At 50.5% G+C, this 18,052-nt stretch overlaps 4 protein-coding genes across 4 annotated transcripts; 3 read left to right on the top strand and 1 right to left on the bottom strand.

The window, feature by feature from the left end:
• Positions 1–1,074: 1,074 nt before the first annotated feature.
• Positions 1,075–1,463, top strand: N7518_002532 (uncharacterized protein; the record flags this gene model as incomplete). The annotated part of the gene is made up of 2 exons (XM_057183460.1): positions 1,075–1,095; positions 1,152–1,463. The coding sequence occupies 2 exons, from the start codon at positions 1,075–1,077 to the stop codon at positions 1,461–1,463; spliced, it is 333 nt and encodes a 110-aa protein (XP_057044910.1).
• Positions 1,464–2,097: 634 nt separating this feature from the next.
• N7518_002531 (putative cell morphogenesis protein (PAG1)) lies at positions 2,098–10,137 on the bottom strand (the record flags this gene model as incomplete). The annotated part of the gene is made up of 3 exons (XM_057183459.1): positions 2,098–9,848; positions 9,913–9,945; positions 10,125–10,137. The coding sequence occupies 3 exons, from the start codon at positions 10,135–10,137 to the stop codon at positions 2,098–2,100; spliced, it is 7,797 nt and encodes a 2,598-aa protein (XP_057044909.1).
• Positions 10,138–11,658: 1,521 nt separating this feature from the next.
• cprA (NADPH--hemoprotein reductase cprA) lies at positions 11,659–13,854 on the top strand (the record flags this gene model as incomplete). Its single annotated transcript, XM_057183458.1, has 2 exons — positions 11,659–13,449; positions 13,508–13,854. The coding sequence occupies 2 exons, from the start codon at positions 11,659–11,661 to the stop codon at positions 13,802–13,804; spliced, it is 2,088 nt and encodes a 695-aa protein (XP_057044908.1). The 3' UTR covers positions 13,805–13,854.
• A 505-nt stretch (positions 13,855–14,359) lies between these two features.
• N7518_002529 (DDB1/RSE1 family protein) lies at positions 14,360–17,981 on the top strand (the record flags this gene model as incomplete). Its single annotated transcript, XM_057183457.1, has 4 exons — positions 14,360–14,454; positions 14,535–17,121; positions 17,171–17,617; positions 17,679–17,981. 4 exons carry the CDS (start codon positions 14,360–14,362, stop codon positions 17,979–17,981), a joined length of 3,432 nt encoding a protein of 1,143 aa, XP_057044907.1.
• Between the last annotated feature and the right edge of the window lie 71 nt (positions 17,982–18,052).

Here is an 18,052-nt window from a genome sequence, read left to right as displayed (position 1 = left end):
CAGATTGCCGTTCAGGTAATCAAATTTGGCATCGCCCTCCCTTCACGGGACAAGTCGACATTTGCCCCTGTTTCACTTTGTCATTTTATAAACATCAACTATTATCATACCTATGTCGAATAAAGCAACAACAACGACAACACACGCGACCTAATCCTGATATTGGTTGCGATGAAACTTTTATCGAATTTGCCCATGAATGTACCTTTGACAATCACCCATCGGTGGAGACTCGAATTAGAACTACTTATTGGTTCGATGAGACCTCCAAGACTCTCCAGGTGCTAAATCGGTTTAAGTTCGACATCTCCAAAGCAGGTTCCTCACACTTGGGACCCTTTGGTAGAACGAGCTCTAATACCTGTTTGCATAAAGACACCAAAAGATGGCTGGAGGACTTTTTTCGTCGTTCCAAATCAAGCTTTCATATAAACACACAGGATCACAGTTGGTGTCAGTGGCTTGGCTGGGATACGCCTCATACATTTGAGGTCCTCTTGCATAGGAATCTAGGAGGTAGCAAATGGCCTGATAGAAGGTGGAAAAGCCATTGCCACAACTAGCTGATTCGAATTTGGATGAAATTCTTTAGAAGTGAAAGCAAATTATTGCGAGCTACGGACCTTTGCTTCTCCGATCTAGACCTCGTAATTGTGAATGAGTATGTCTTTATAGCTTGAAAAGCAATAAATTTTAGGTTTAAGACGACCTCCAGTCACTCTTACCGATATGGCCAATCTTAGGGTAGAATTATCCCAAAAATATACATAATACAGTCACTTTTCCCCTCTAAGTATGTACTCGATTTAATGCTGCCTAGGGAATAACAAATTGAGCAGTGATGTACTCCAAATGCCTGTCATGAGAAAGATGCCCCGTGCGCATCCACGGTTAGTTGGTGCCCTGAAGCTATAAAAGTGCCAATTTCGATTCTACTACGGAGTATAAATTCCATGGAAGATATGTTGGCAGAATTGCCGGTTGCATCCATTAAGAAGGCGGTAATTAAGATTCCGCTCGAGTGGGTCACCCGGCTTGACATCACGCAGATCACTACTCCGTACTCCGATTGCTATGGCGGGCAGAGAATATTCTGTAGGTCAAACATCTGAGATGAGCGCACGAATATGTGATACTGATAATGTACCTAGGTGTCCCCTCCACCGGGATGGACAATGGACCCGGAAGAGCTTGACTGCGAGGGTGAATGGGCAGCGGTAGATTCTTGGGGATATCATGTCGCTACTAAATATGAGCTTGGGAAATGCATCCCTATCATGTGCGATCCTCAGGGGGGAGAAGTCCTTTTTGAGGCGAGTGGGAAATTCTACATGGTCTACCAGATGTCTGAAGAAGTGGCCCGGATTCTTTTACCGGAGACGCTCGGTGAAATCGTTGCTGTCTTGAAGGGAGAAAGTCGACGACAGTCACTGAAAACACGGGCGCTCGGCTCCATGGTTTAGTATGGGTTATTCCTTCCTGAATCGGAAAAAGTAGTTCATGACTGCTAGATTTTCCAAGAAAACCGCAACGTGTATGGGATTTCCTTGCAATGGAAAGGCCTGCGGCCGGCAGAATACCAAGATTCTCTCCGTAGAGAGACATGGAAGAGGATGGCAGACCCTTGTTTCAACTGCCAGGAACTCATTCGCATACGCGGGGGCGTAGTTGGCAACTTTTCTCAGTATAGCGGCTCGGCAGGGAGTCCTCCTTAATGTTATGCGCTTCGCTTCGTAATGTATAGATACAACGTGGTGTTCTTGATAAAGATGCATAAACTTGAACTCTAACAACATCATGACTTTGGAAATTCAAATGTATTGACTTCGGTATTGAAATGACAAACACCTAATATGTAAGCCCATCAGCTTCCAGGATATGACTGACTACATGGATTGTACAGGATGCAGAGGCGCGGATCAACGCTAGATGGACAAGACCGATCGCGAAGTAGATGGACGAGTAAGGGGTATGTATGTAAAGTGATCCAAACTCCCAAGAAATGCCCAGGCAGCCTAGAAAAGGACTGACAACAGAAAAGAAAAAGCGAAACGACAAAGCATAAACGTATGTTAGGGGCAAAGATATGTACCAACCTCACCTCGGTGATGCCGGGTGACTGGTAGGTCCCGAGAGATACTCCTCAGGTACCTTAGGGACGCGGGGTGAGTTGGCCGTTTGCACAATGGCGCGGTGTTGGGAGCGAAGGAGGTCCCGCTGTCGCTCCTTTTCTCTGTTGGCTGCGCCGCCAGTCAGCCTCCGCATGCCGTTGCGAATCCTTGATTCTAGGGAGTGTGGTCCATCAGTTGCACTGCGGATCATGGGTGCAGGTGGAGTGATCATCTTCTTGGTCACCGGGCGTTCATCTAGGTCCGAATGCACCTCGTCGGGGTCCTCATCGGACAGTAAAGCGGAATCGCCGAATGCAACGGGCAGTGTGGAATTGGGGGCATTGGAAGCCGTGTGCGCATACATGTTGTTGGCAGGGGAAGTGACGGAGCGGGTATGGGAACCGGATCGTAGTAGCTGTGCGTTTTGGGGTATCGCCGTTACCGGGGAGTACACACCCGGACCGTCGAAGCGGATGTTGGGAGGGCGAGACTCGGCAAGACCATTATGGAAAGACGATGTAGAACCTGTCCGAGCGAGTGATTCCCGCAAAATTGGCGCGGTCTGCTGATCGTACAGATGTGCGTTGGTATCCACATAGTTACCAGTGAATCCTCGCAGCATCGGAGGAGCTATGGGGTTCAGCACAGGAGTGATTGTATCAGTATCCTCAAAGAAGTCATCTAAGCTGTCCAGCTTCTGCACGATATCTCCCATATTGCCATCAACCTGCGTATCGATCGATTTCATCGTATCAGCTCTCATTGGGAAGAACGAGTCACTGTATTCATCCGCATGGAAGGCCACACTAGGTGTCCTGGCATCTTCCTCTTGCCTGTCTTCAGCTTCAACACATGTGTAGAAGACAGCGTGGACGTTGTGCCGGGTCGTGCTTGACTGGGTTGCAGGCATAGGAACCGACCATCCCGTCGGTTCAGGAATTCCGTATAGACTCTGAATTCGCTCGTACTCCTTGCGGATAGCACGAGAAGAGGCTGCCGATGCCATACTCATCCGAAGATGTTGGCGCTCCATTGGATTCCCTGAGACCGTGATGATATTATCCAGAACCTCCAGGGCCTGAGGACAGAGATCGGTTTGCAGAAGCCGGAGTAGTGGGGAGATCAGATCTGGGCCATGGCAAGTGACTTCATTGCGCCGCATATCCACCTCGGGAATCAACACACAGAGGATCCTCATGGTTTTGATGCGGAACCAATCCGTGGTGTTGGTGAGAAGTCCCATGAGGAAGATGAGACACTGGAAGTCCAGCTGGGGGAAGTAGTATGACTTGATCTCGGTGATGATATGGTCGAGGAAGACCCCGGCGGTCTTGTACTGCTGATTGGCAAACCCAAACAAAGATGCTGCGAGGCGAGGGCATCCCTCATTCTCAGCCACGCGGGCAAGTATGCTGGCACGAGCGATGGGCTTGGGGTCGTTGAACCCTTCCTTGAAGCATTGAAGGAAGTGGGGCAGGTTAGCCAACACAGTAAAAAGATGTCGAGTTCCATCTCCGATGAGATCATTGTTTGGAAGACCACTGAGAATATGAAGCAGATCGAGCGTACGATCAAAGGACTCGGACGATTTCATTCCCTTGAAGACAAGGTCCTGGATACCATCAAAGCCGCCTTCCCAGTTTGGTGGTTGGCCCTCGATGAGGTTGGCCACCACAACTGGGTCACTGAGATCGACCCGGTCGAGGAATTTCTCAAGCATGCCAATACTCTCAATGAACTCAGTCTCGTGGATTGTGTTGAGACAAGCACATGTCGTCCAGAAGAGCTGAGGATAATCCAAAAGATCTGATGGCGCTAGGGAGCTGATGATGATCTTCAACGTAGTAAGAATCTCCATCGAGAATGTTTGGTAATCCGTTTCCTCGTCTGCAATGGTGTTTGAAAGCCGGGCGAGCATATCAGCTAGCATCCGCGAGTCTAATGATGTCGAGATACAGCGGAAAATCTGGAAGGAGCGGCATGCTAAATGTCGTACTGGACACGAGGTGGCCCAGTTCAATGCCTCCTTGGCCCACAGATCGCCGACACCTTCGTAAGCAAAGCTAAAGAACCTGACGACCTCACGGGTGACAGTAGCCATAGATGCAGGAACACGGCGATCATCGATCTCTTCATCTTTACTATGGTTCTCTTCGTATTCCCAAACAACCGCGGGGTCGCTCTTACGGATTGATTCCACAAAGTCTTCGACCGATTGCCGGGCACCCGCCGGGGCATCGTCCTCAAGTTTCGCCGCTATCAGTTCGTGGATAAGATGTACCAGCATCTCACGGGCTTGTTCCTGCACAGTCATTGTGTAATGATCCCAGAGGATGAGAACGATGTGGATCAGCTTGACAACATCACTCAGAGCGAGAGTCACCGGAGCGACCATCAGATCAACGAGGAATATCAGGGCAACCTGTCCAAGGGATAGACCAGCTTGTTTGTTTCCGACAGGGAGCACTACCCCAAGATCTGCAACATATGGCAGACTTGCGATGTCAGGAGGAGGTGGAGTGAGTTCTTTCCGCTCTTGCACCATGTTCTTTGGCACAACCTGCAACAAAAAGAACTCGATCACCTTTGATCCTGCTGGAGTCCCAGACAAGAACACGACCATTTGCTTGGCGTAATCCACAAAGTTTTGCTCCTTGCGTTCCAAACAGATGCTGATGATAAAGTCGAGGACCAGTTGCACATTACCCCCGTGAGGGCCTGTTGCTAAGGCCTGCCACAGTGCTTGCACTTGGTTAGGCAGGACTGAACTGCAACGAATGGTGATTTCAAAAAGGTTTGCGAGCAACATGTATGACTTGGCTGTAGGGCCGCCATTCGGGTCAACCTGTAGCTCCATCGTTTGAACCCACGGTAGGATGGCAGCAACCATATTTCGCTGGCTATCAGGTCCAAGAACGCGGAAATGCAAAGAAAACTCCGAGAAAATAGCGAATGCTAAGTCAGAGTGCTGACTAGCTAATCTTTTCGAAATCTCGAACTGGGCCAGCTTGTACACTGCGGTAGTCTTGTCTGAGATACTAATATCGAAGTCTTGAATCCTGGAGTTCTTCTGCTGGCGTTCCTCGAGTTTTCGGAGAAGCTTAGCAGACTTCATTCGGATCTCACGTTTTTCGTTGCCCAATGTCACCAAGACTGCTCCTAGAACTCTCCAGAATTCCAGTGGATAGTCCGGATATTCAAAAAGCACCTGCATCACCACTTCGAAGTAGCTCTCAATGGTCTTGGGCCGCTCGGTAACATAGCACATCTCAATTGATCGCTCCATCAGATAGGAGTGTTCCTGATTGTGAATGATGAGGTTCTTCAGAGCCCGGCGACCGATGGCATGCCATTTGTCACTGACAGTGTTGAAGATCATTTCAATCCATGAAAGCATGCGAGTGACGTCGAATTGGAGGACAGAACCACTTTCAGTGGTGATGCTGATGGGACCAGCACAGAGGAAAGCCATTGCACTCAAGGCTGCCGCGCGTAGATTCTTCTTCTCAATCTCCATAGCAGCAGCGGTATTTTTCATTTCACCAGTCTCATGTGGCCGGGCCATGCGAAACTTGCGCATATTCTCCTCTCTTTCAGAGATTTGAGATTGGTTTGGCGAGTATCCACACCAGTCTTCCATAAGAGAGAAAGCAGACTTCCGCGACTCGAAAGGCATCCAGCGAGAAGGATCCTTAGCACGATTGATACCTTCAAATATCTCCTCCATCAGTCCGCAGAAATGGAATCGCAAGCGCTGGAATTCCCAGTCGTTCTGAACCTCGGCATCACTAAGGAAAATTCGAATGTCTTTTGCGTATGTGACAAGGTTGTTGACGATCCAGTCGTCATTGTAAACTTCGGGGTCTTGAAGGAAGTGAGATGTGAGTTTGTAAACATTTGTTACCTCGGTGCGCAAACGATCAGTCTTCCTGTTCCGGCGGGGGCTGCTGGGGCTGCGGTAGTGGTTGCCAATTCTCATCTTCGCCTCCTCGTTGCAAGTAGTGACGGCATACTGCAAAGACTCAAGGAGCGTGCGATAGAGGTTTTGATGAATAGACCCCAAAGCAACAACAATGGCACTGCGGATGGAATCCCGTTCAGCAGAAAGGAGAGGGATAACAAATGCAAAGAGGCTTCGAGCGGAGCTGATCTTGTCTTGAGATTGATGGGTTCCCTTGGAAGTCTTGCGCGCATGCTGAGCATTTGCCAGCTGGCTTTGCGATTGAGCCCCAACACTGGTGACAGTAGTGCATGCCATGACCAAGTAAAGCTTCCATTGCTCGACAAGGATTTCAGATGTCACATTGGTTCTTCCAATGGGGCGATTCTGGTACGTATCCATGGGAGCATATTGCGGAAATCTTGTGCTCTCAGCGAGAGACGTGATTATCTTGTGCATCTGAAGAAGGCGTGCACATACAATCTCCCTTCCTAGGGTGACAGCGAACGGGCAAGTCTCGAAGCTAACACGGATGATGTTGGGAAATACCTTGGCCCACAATGTTGAATCATAAGAGACTTCACTGCTGCACAGTTCGATAAGAGTATTTTGAGAGGCGCTTCTTCTTCTGCCCTTTTGAATTCGGCTTCGCTCTGCCACAGTAAGATGCTCATCATTCACATCTAGGATTTGCTGAGAATCAGCCTCAAGGATCCGGATGATTCTTGTGTTTTCTTTTCCGAGAGCGCTGTCAAATTCCGTGATCAACCGCAGGACAGTGATGGCAAAGGCTCGAACACGTCTTGATTGAGAACACAAGAAAAAGAGCCCATGTGACTCAATCTCCTCCACATGGGCGAGGACACTCGATAAATCAAGGTGCAGAGCTCGGCTGCCAGAGATGGATCTCTCCAGTTGATCCATCGCTGCCGCGCCTTTTGTTTTTTGTTTAATCTCGTCAATCCATATTTGCAGTAACTCAACATATAGTCTGAGAGTGGACTCGATATGGCCCGGTCCAAGCATTCCTTCGTCTGACATGGTGGAGTAGCGCTCATCAAAATTGAAGATGAATCTAGCAAAGCCGATTGTAACTTGCTGGGCGTGCAATTGCCGCGCAATAGCCTTCAACGACTCCGCTGATGAAGTAGCGATATTTGACTGGACGTGGGCAGTTCCCGTGCAAAGAAGATTGATGAGTGAGTTGAATGGAATGTGGTCAGAGAGACAGCGAGGAAGGGCTTGGACTGCCACATGGAGCAGATCGTAGAATCCTTGCCTCTGGTCCAGTGTTGTAACATGGTCATCACCACGACGACCGAAGCTGAAAGCTTCCGATATTGGAGTTTTAGGCGTAGTTCCGCCGAACTTCTCGTCCAGAACTGCTTGGCCGCCAAATGTGTTATCACAGAGTAAAGTGATCTTGCCTAAGACTTCACAAAATCGGAAATAGTATTCCTTCACATTATCGCTTAGTCTCGCGGTATTGACAGGTTGCCATGTGGTCGGGTCTTGCTTCTGAGAAGCATTAGGCGCTTTGTACTCTTTCAGCAGCTGGGGTCGATGGAAATACACAGGGGTTGAGACGTCAGTGAAAGGATTCGGGAGCGAGCCAGTCGGGATCGGGGGGCATAATTGGTCACTTGTCTCCAGATCCGACATTGTAGCCAGAAAAGCGCGGATTCCGATGACCATTTTCTCCGGCTCCATCTGTTCTATCTTCAACTCTCTGCCCGATAGGAACAGATCCGAGTTGATCAAAGGGAAAATAATGCTACGGAAACAGACATCCGGATGCTTGAAACCGATGATTTGAATCAGCTGGATCAACGGATCGGCAAAGACCGGCTCTGCACTCATGTATGTTTTCTTGCCAGTCGGCAGGGCAATCTTTGCCACTTCTTCGACCTTGCGAAGAGTGGTTGTGGGGGAATCGGAGAAGCGGAAGAAATAGGTCCAAACCAGACGACAGATGGCGTGGAGGGCGGGTGCACGAGTAGGGCGGTCCTTCAAACGTGCAGGCAAGCTTGAAATCATAGGAAGCCATTGTGAAGAAAAAGTCTCTTTGTTGGAGATACAAAGCAACAGCACATTCAACGAGAAGGAAGATGTCCAATGACGAGGCTTGATAAGAAGCTGTGTTAAGCGCGGTTGGATCAAATCCACGAATTCCTTCCACCGAGGCAGTGAAAGATCGCAGCTTGGGTTGGCAGCGACGGGCAGAAGAAGCTTTTCAATCACGTAGCAGTATGCCTGTTTGATGCGCTGCCCATGAGCATTCACAAACAAGCGTGCCAACGATCGCATGAAATCACAAGACTTTGGCCACCCTTCTGAAGTCATAGGCAAACGCAGATATCGCATGCAGAGGATCAACAATTCCGACTTTGAATCGCTTTCGCGGGATGGCCCCCGTGTAACTTCCTCCTTCTGGTAGCGCTCCAGTTCCATCAAGTAACGATTCGCAACGCCGGAGAAATTGGATTCACTCATAATACCCAGCAACTGGCCATAGATTCTCCAATTGGCCATTCGCAGAGGTGACGCCGAGATCTGGTCCGGGTCAGAGGTTTTCACCTGGCCAAACACAATGTCTTCTAAGCGATCCGCCATGTCCAGAGTGATTGAAGCCAGACTACTCTGATTGAAGATCTCGATCAAGACTCTACAGACTAGATATACCGAGACCGTTGCGCGTCGCTCTATCAAAGCGACTTCCTCGGGACGACCCATAAAGGGCATCGATTGCTGCGCCCGTTCTGGAGTCGCGGTGGGATCAGCCGGCTGTGTCGGCTCAGTGTTGCGGCGCAAGAGAGGGACATTCTCCGTGGCAGCGGACGGGGGTCTTTGCTCATTCAGCATCTGTCTCGCTGTAATAGCAGCATCACCCTTAGCCTTGCGCCAGAACATAATTGTGTCAATCAGAGGTTTCGGCTTCTGCCGAGCGATATGTCCCAAAGCCGATATCAATTGATCGAAAGTCGGATCTGCTCCTGGGCCGCAAACCTCCTCCACGGGAGCATCGGATTCCCCCAGCTTCATGATGGCCTGGTTGATCTTGTTGTCCGCCTGCCCCACAAATGAGTTGAACAAATGATGCAATGCATATTCCCCAACCGTCTTCGATTCCGAGTGATGCTTGGACTGTGAACGACTATCTGACCGCTCGCGTCTCGGCTTTCCTCCCGAGTTCATTCGGTTGTGAAGTATGGCGGCCGGACTCACATCCCTCAGTGTTGTGTCATTGTCTTTGATCGTACTCAATGTCGGCGGCAACGCATGACTAACGGATATTCCGGACGGTGTCGAATAACCGGAGTGCGTCTCGAGAGGATCAAATTTCGCAGGAAGGGTCGCCTCGTCAAACGCACCGCGACCGAGGGAGGCAATGATCTCCGGGCTCAAAGGGCTCGTGGAAGCGGTTGATCCGGCCATACTGGTGTTTCGTGAATGCTGCATACCGTGTACGATGGAGGTCTGCCGGTGGTGACCATACGAGTTGGAGGGCCGTCTCTCTAACCCCACTTCATATCCTGGAGGGCGACTGCCCGATACGTCGGGGCTCTTGGAACCGGAATGACCGCGTCGAGGATGGATAGGGGCGAGCGTGGAGGGATCAACTTGTCTTCCTCGGACGGCAGAGGACTCGCGACTGTGCAAAGGAGTGGACTGGGCGGTCCTGGTGCCCCGGCGTTCTGATGGAGATGCGAGATTATGGTACGATGCGGATTTGAGGTCGTCGGGAATGAGGGGCAGGATTGCCTGGCCTGGGCCAGCTTTGGCAGGGTGTGAAGCCACTGGAGATTCAAATGTCAGACCGAGTCCGTTTGCTCCGATAACGATAGTGTTTGCAATACGTACTGTTGGAGATTATGAGGACCTCATTGCTCAAACCTGCAAGCAGCCCATGTCAGGAATCAAAGATTGCAAGCTGCACATAGCCAATTCAAGAAGCCAAGGGGTGTGAAGGCATAAGAGTTGAGAGAGCTTGATGTTTTTATCGGGCGCTCGGGTACATCTGGGAGGAGGATTATTATTAAGCCTCAGATTAGATGTATTTATATCTAGTGAACCAGTATTTTGCATTATTGAGTAATTTGAAACCCTCTATAGTCTATAGTCCTGGATAATATGTTTCCTTTCATATATTATACACGTTCAGCTGATTCCTGTGCCATCGGGCATTCCAGGGCTGTCCCAGGTGCGTAGTCTTGGCTCTTACGTCTCCCCCACAGAGCCTCACTCGTCTATTGGCTTCTCTTTGTTGTTGACCCTTTTTCCATTCCTTTGTATCGCCTAGAAGGAATTGAGATATCCAGAGCCATTATCCTGTCATTCTTTTTCCTCTAATATATAGTTATAGTATAATAGTTATGTTTGTGATAGTTGAGCTGCAGGTTTGACGTAAGGAACAAGGATCTCAGAGGAACGTCCGATCGAATGGTTTCAAGTGCGCGGGGTACCGAAGTAGAATACTTGAAACAAATGTATATTGTCGTAGAGAACCCGTGGAGGGGCCTTAGGAATGTATGCTATGTAATTGGGTATGATATACTTCTTCTGTGCTTGGATATATATAACCCCAAAGTATCAGGGGCTCGGCACATCATTCGCCTATAAGATATTATATTGTCAATATTCTCAGAATCTATATAATAGATGAAGCCTGAAAATGTAGTTCTCATTATTGCCCGGGGAAATACATGTACAATATAAAGAAGAAACGTCGAAGCTCAACAACATCTACTCCGTAGAGTAACGCACAATGCACTATGTACATAGACGATCTTCCCCACATGTCAGGGATGTTAAGGCCGGGGTCCGAGAGCCCAGAAAGGCAATTTGCCACGTTAGGGGAACTTGTATCAAGCCTCGAGCTGTTCTGATGTAGATCTCTCGAAGCGAAGAGAACGGAAGGAGAGCGGAATCCATTCCGCAGCAGAACGACAGAGACAACATAGGCCTGTTGTCATTTCCCGAACAGCAAAGCCGCTTCCCTTACCCGAGCTCCGCCTTTTTCTCCAGGGCCGGGGAATGTCCCTATTTGATACTACTTGAGGATAACATTAGGAAAAATGCCGGACGGTACGGAGTACGGGGTATAATCCATACATGTTGGGGCCGATATTGCTTCCGAAGACTTGCCCTCGGCCATTGTCACTATAAAACGGGTTGGGTGGTCTGAGTGTCTTTCTTACATTCTTATATTCTTATTTTTCTGATCTACTTATTGCTATTTCTATTCCATCGGACCTTTTTCTGTACTTTCGTATGTACTTCACACTCGGAGTTCCCAACGTAAGCAGACAGCGGTGAGATTTGCCCCGTGAAGGTCCACAGAAAGTCCGGAAGCCCAGGACGAGTGGATCGATCAGACCACCTGTCGGCTTCTCTCATTCCTCTTCCTATTCTGTACAACATACACGTCGTTTAGACCTCTTTGCTGGGGGCGCATCCTTGCCGAAGTAAAACTTCTCTTACTTGACTGCCTTTGTGTGTTTGCTCTCCCGGCTTTGGAACACATTCAACCAATTCTCCCCTCCCGGCGGGAATTCGCGCCCCAACAAACCCCTCCCCTGTTCCCCGCGAGGTACGCACCACACCATAATGGCGCAGCTGGATACACTCGATTTGGTCGTCTTGGTGGCTCTCTTGGTGGGTAGCGTTGCCTATTTCACCAAGGGTAGCTACTGGGCTGTCCCCAAAGACCCATATGCCTCCTCGGCCGCCACTCAGAATGGAGCTGCTAAAAGCGGCAAGACCCGCGACATCGTGGAGAAGATGGAAGAGACAAACAAGAACTGTGTCATCTTCTACGGCTCCCAGACTGGTACTGCAGAGGATTATGCATCTCGCCTCGCCAAGGAAGGCTCTCAGCGCTTCGGACTGAAGACTATGGTCGCCGACATTGAGGACTATGACTACGAGAACCTGGACAAATTCCCCGATGATAAGGTCGCATTCTTCGTGCTGGCCACCTACGGCGAGGGTGAGCCTACCGATAACGCCGTGGAGTTCTACCAATTCTTCACCGGGGAGGACGTCGCCTTCGAGAGCGGCGCCTCCGCCGAAGATAAGCCTTTGTCCTCGTTGAAGTATGTCACATTTGGCCTGGGCAACAACACCTATGAGCACTACAACGCCATGGTCCGTCAGGTTGATGCAGCTCTGACCAAACTTGGTGCGCAGCGCATTGGAACTGCTGGTGAGGGCGACGATGGCGCCGGAACCATGGAAGAGGATTTCCTGGCCTGGAAGGAGCCCATGTGGGCTGCTCTGTCGGAAGCTATGAACCTCCAGGAACGCGAAGCTGTCTACGAAGCCGTTTTCTCCGTTGTCGAGGATGATGAGAAATCCCCCGAGGACGAGTCCGTCTACCTGGGTGAGCCTACTGCTTCCCACCGTGAAGATCGCGCCAAGGGTCCCTTCTCCGCGCAGAACCCTTACATTGCCCCGATTGTCGAATCATCTGAACTGTTCACCGTCAAGGACCGCAACTGTCTGCACATGGAAATCAGCATCGCCGGTAGCAACCTCAGCTACCAGACTGGTGATCACATTGCTATCTGGCCTACAAACGCTGGCGCCGAAGTCGATCGCTTCCTTCAGGTCTTTGGTCTTGAGGAGAAGCGGCACTCGGTGATCAACGTCAAGGGTATCGATGTCACTGCCAAGGTTCCTATCCCGACCCCGACCACCTATGATGCCGCTGTCCGCTACTACATGGAAGTCTGCGCCCCCGTCTCTCGTCAGTTTGTCTCGTCCCTCGCTGCTTTCGCTCCCGATGAGGAGAGCAAGGCCGAAATGGTCCGCTTGGGTAACGATAAGGATTACTTCCATGAGAAGATCGCCGACCAGCGCTTTACCATTGCTCAGGCGCTCCAAAGCATCACTGCTAAGCCGTTCACTGCCGTTCCTTTCTCGTTGCTTATTGAGGGTCTCAACAAGCTCCAGCCTCGGTATTACTCTATCTCTTCGTCATCTCTCGTTCAAAAGGATACGATCAGCATCACCGCTGTTGTCGAGTCTGTTCGTCTGCCGGGTGCCTCGCACATGGTCAAGGGTGTCACCACCAACTACCTCCTGGCTCTCAAGCAGAAGCAGAACGGTGATCCCTCCCCCGATCCCCACGGCCTGACTTACTCGATCACCGGTCCTCGCAACAAGTACGATGGTATCCACGTACCTGTCCACGTTCGTCACTCCAACTTTAAGCTACCTTCCGACCCGGCCAAGCCTATCATCATGGTTGGCCCCGGTACTGGTGTCGCGCCTTTCCGTGGTTTCATCCAGGAACGTGCTGCTCTTGTTGCCAAGGGAGAGAAGGTTGGCACAACACTATTGTTCTTTGGATGCCGCAAGAGCGACGAGGATTTCATGTACAAGGATGAGTTCAAGGTATGACAACACCCTCTTACACTTGAAATCCCACATTCATACTAATATGATTCATTAGACTTTCCAAGATCAAATGGGTGACTCCTTGAAGATTATTACTGCCTTCTCCCGCGAGGGAGCCGAGAAGGTTTACGTCCAACACCGTCTGAAGGAGAACGCCGAGCTGGTCAGCGACCTGCTCAAGCAAAAGGCCAACTTCTACGTCTGCGGTGATGCTGCCAACATGGCCCGTGAGGTCAATTTGGTCCTTGGTCACATTATTGCCCAGCAACGGGGTTTGCCCGCTGAGAAGGGCGAGGAGATGGTCAAGCACATGCGTAGCAGCGGCAGTTACCAGGAGGACGTCTGGTCATGATCTCATGATTTATGAACACTTCTTTGCACTTGCACCATGCTAGATGATCGCGCCTATATACTATCATTTTGTTCCATACGATACGCCTTTTGTTTCCTTTGCGCTGCATGTTTTCCAATCATTGGCCTCACGTTAGGACCTTGAGCTTGTTAGCTATGACTGCCGCCTGGGCGGCGTATGACTTTAGACTTGTGATTTTAAAAGGAATTTAATGTTTTTCTCCTTCTTTCAAATTGAACCATCATGTATGTAACTATTTATTCAATTGCAACTATGAACGACTGTCTAGATGTTTTCGGTTGTAAGCGCGGACTTTAGACGTCATTTGCACGGGAACCTCAACCTCTTTCATCTTCCCCACCGACTGAGCAATCCTACCTTAACAGAGTTGAGTTAGAGAATGTGCAGTCTATAATTCAACACCGTCAACCTCCGCCATCTCAATCCCCTGTACATTCTACTCTCGGAGATATCCCACCCCCGCAGAGTGCTGCGCCGAAGCTTAAGCCCCGACCAGCTCTGCGCTGTCCAGATACCTCGGGCTATTGAATCACGATGGCTTATGTCGTGCCCATCCACCGGGCAAGCAGCATTCGCCATGCAGTGAAGCTAAACTTCTTCTCCCCGGACGAGGAGTGCCTAGTCGCAGCGTGAGTCCCATCCTCCCGCCAATCTACGGAACCTAAGCCGACCCGCCGCCCGATGACAAGCTAACCCTGCCAACACACAGAAAAGCCAGTCGTCTTGAGTTCTACACGCTCACGCCGGATGGACTCGTCCTGACCGCGACCCGTGTGCTGAATGCGCGGGTCACTATGCTTGCACGCCTACCCGCGCCAACGAATTCGCCTACCGACCATCTCTTCATCGGCACAGACCAATACAATTATTTTACAATAACCTGGGACCGCGAATCAAGTGAGATAAAAACTGCGCGCTCGTGTATCGACATCTCCGAGCCCTCATGTCGGGAGTCCCAATGCGCACCACGATGTCTGATCGATCCCACGGGGAGGTTCATGACGCTGGAAGTATACGAGGGTGTGATTGTTGTTGTGCCGATCGTGCAGCCGACGAAGAAAAGAGGCCGGGTGTCGATGGCAGGGTCCCAGGCTGACTTGCCGTTGCAGGTGGGGGAACTCGATAAGCCGACTGCATCCCGCATCGACGAGATTTTCGTTCGGTCTTCGGCATTCTTGCATTCGGAATCTAATCCTTGGTTGGCACTGCTCTATGAAGATAACCAGCAGAAGGTGCGGCTTCGAATCCGCGAGTTGGATTTCACGCCGGGCACTTCGGGGACTCCGGCGGATGCTAGTTTCAAGGAGGTGCAGAAGTTGGAGGGGGGTGAATTTGGACAGGAGCTTGATCTTGGATCGTCGCATCTTATCCCTATCCCGGCTCCGCTGGGTGGTCTCATTGTGCTTGGGGAGACGTCGATCAAGTACATCGATGATAATGCCAATGATGTGATTACGCGGAATCTTGACGAAGCGACGGTCTTCGTGGCCTGGGAGAAGGTCGATAGTCAGCGGTGGCTGTTGGCTGATGACTATGGAAGGCTATTTTTCTTGTCTTTCATCCTGAACAACTTGGGTGAAATTGATGACTGGAAGCTCGAGTACCTGGGCAAGACGTCTCGTGCATCGGTCCTGGTCTATCTCGGTGGAGGCATGTTGTTTGTTGGCTCCCATCACGGCGACTCACAGGTCCTCCGGCTTGACGGAAGCTCGTTTGAAGTGATCCAGACATTGTCGAACATCGCACCGATTCTCGACTTTACTATTATGGATCTGGGGAACCGTACAAACGAGAGCCAAACGCATGAGTTTTCATCTGGGCAGGCTCGAATTGTGACGGGTTCTGGTGCCTTTGACGACGGGACATTACGCAGTGTGCGGAGTGGTGTTGGCATGGAAGAGTTAGGTGTTCTGGGAGAAATGGAACACATCACTGATCTCTGGGGCCTGCAAACTCGAAGCAAAGGCGACTTCCTTGATACGCTTATTGTTACATTTGTTGACGAAACACGTGTGTTCCAATTTAGCCCTGACGGTGAAGTTGAAGAGTTGGATAACTTCCTGGGGCTTTCACTCACGGAATGTACTCTTCTCGCTACAAGACTCCAGGGTGGTCGTATTCTTCAGGTCACAGAACAACGAGTGCTAGTGGCCGATCTAGAAAGCGGCATGGTGACATTTGAATGGGCACCTCAGGACCAGAAGCTGATCACCGCCGTATCGGCCAATGAGGACCATCTGGTTCTCGTTATTAGCGGACAAGTCGTGGCATCCTTTGATATCAGGGATAATATCCAGATCATCACGCAGAAAGATCTCGGCGCCGACCAGCAAATCTCTGGTCTGACTGTCCCATCAACGCCAACTGGGGTTTGCGTCGCAGGGTTCCCCCAATCAGCCAAGGTGTCCATCCTGGCTATTAAGGACTTTGTTGTTCTCCAAACGAAATCCCTAGGCCCTACTGGGGAGAGCTTCCCTCGATCAGTTCTTGTAGCCGAAGTGCTCGCAGACAGCCAGCCCACCCTGTTCATCTCTATGGCTGATGGCTGCGTCATTACATTCTCACTCAACCCACAAGACTACTCGCTTAGTGAGATGAACAAGCTGATTCTTGGCTCCGAACAACCCATATTCAAGAAACTCCCCAAGGAAGACGGGCTATACAACGTCTTCGCTACCTGCGAGAATCCCAGCCTAATCTATGGCTCCGAGGGCCGTATCATCTACTCCGCAGTGAACTCCAAGGGTGCATCACGAGTATGCCATTTAAATGCAGAGGCATTCCCAGGTTCTATCGCTGTGGCAACCGAGAAAGAGCTGAAGATCGCGCTGGTTGACAGAGAGCGCACAACCCAAATTCAAACTTTACCAATGGGCTCGACTGTCCGTCGTGTGGCATACTCCCCTTCTGAGAAGGCATTTGGAATTGGCACGATTGATCGCAAGCTCGAGAATGGCGCCGAGGTTGTCAAGAGCTACTTTGTCCTTGCTGATGAGATCATGTTCCGGCGTCTTGATGCGTTAGAAATGGGCCCCGACGAACTGGTGGAGAGCGTTGTTCGTGCGGAGCTCCCGGCAGGGAAAGATGAAAATGGAAAAGAGATCACGAAGGACCGCTTTATTGTGGGCACAGCATTTGCAGATGAAGACCAGGAAGAATCGATCCGCGGGCGGATCCTCATTCTTGAAGTCGACCACGGCCGCAAGCTGAGCCAAGTCGCCGAGCTGCCGGTTATGGGGGCCTGTCGGGCGCTCGCTATGATGGGCGACTGCGTTGTTGCGGCACTTGTTAAGACTGTGAGTACTAACCGAGTGTATGTTTGAACTCTGTACTAACGATATCTAGGTTGTTGTGTATAGAGTCAAAGCCAATAACGTTGGACCAATGAAGCTTGAGAAGCTTGTTGCATACCGGACCTCCACCGCACCAGTCGACGTAACAGTTGTCGACAACTTAATCGCAGTGGCAGATCTCATGAAGAGCCTTTGCCTTGTGAAGTTCACGCCGGGTCACGCTGGGGAAGCTGCCAAGCTGACCGAAGTCGGTCGTCACTATCAGACCGTCTGGAGCACAGCAGTTGCCTGTGTTGGGGACGAGACATTCCTCCAGAGCGACGCCGAGGGAAACCTTATCGTTCTCGCGCGGAACACGAATGGAGTCACCGCCCAGGACAAGCACAGGCTGATCCCTACTAGCGAGATGTCACTAGGGGAGATGGTCAATCGTATCCGACCAGTTAATATTCCACAGCTGTCCAGCATTACGGTGACACCGCGAGCGTTCATAGCAACAGTAAGTTCCTTGTTGACTTGGTTGACCGGCATTAAAGGCTCATTTACTAACCCATTCAAAGGTCGAGGGCTCTATATTCCTCTTCGCCGTTATCAACCCCGAACATCAAGATTTCCTCATGACCCTGCAATCTGTTCTTTCTACCAAAGTCACCTCATTGGGTAACTTGTCATTCGACAAGTTCCGCAGCTTCAGAACTATGGTACGCAGCGCCGATGCGCCGTACCGGTTCGTGGACGGCGAACTTATTGAACAGTTCTTGCACTGCACACCAAGCATGCAAGAAGAGATTGTGCAGGACGTTGGCTCCTCAGACGTCGGGGAGGTCAAGAGAATGATCGAGGCCTTGCGGAGGCTCCACTGATCTCTTGCAAGAGCCTTATTTCTTTAGGCATTGGTGACATGTTACGAATTGTTCATGAATACGGATAAGAT

The sequence above is a fragment of the Penicillium psychrosexuale genome (genome assembly GCF_028828465.1).
Source record: "Penicillium psychrosexuale strain IBT 29551 chromosome Unknown utg000002l, whole genome shotgun sequence".
Classification (NCBI taxonomy): Eukaryota; Fungi; Ascomycota; class Eurotiomycetes; order Eurotiales; family Aspergillaceae; genus Penicillium; species Penicillium psychrosexuale.
Note: the sequence above shows the minus strand (reverse complement) of the source record. Positions and strands in the feature narration are given on the sequence as shown.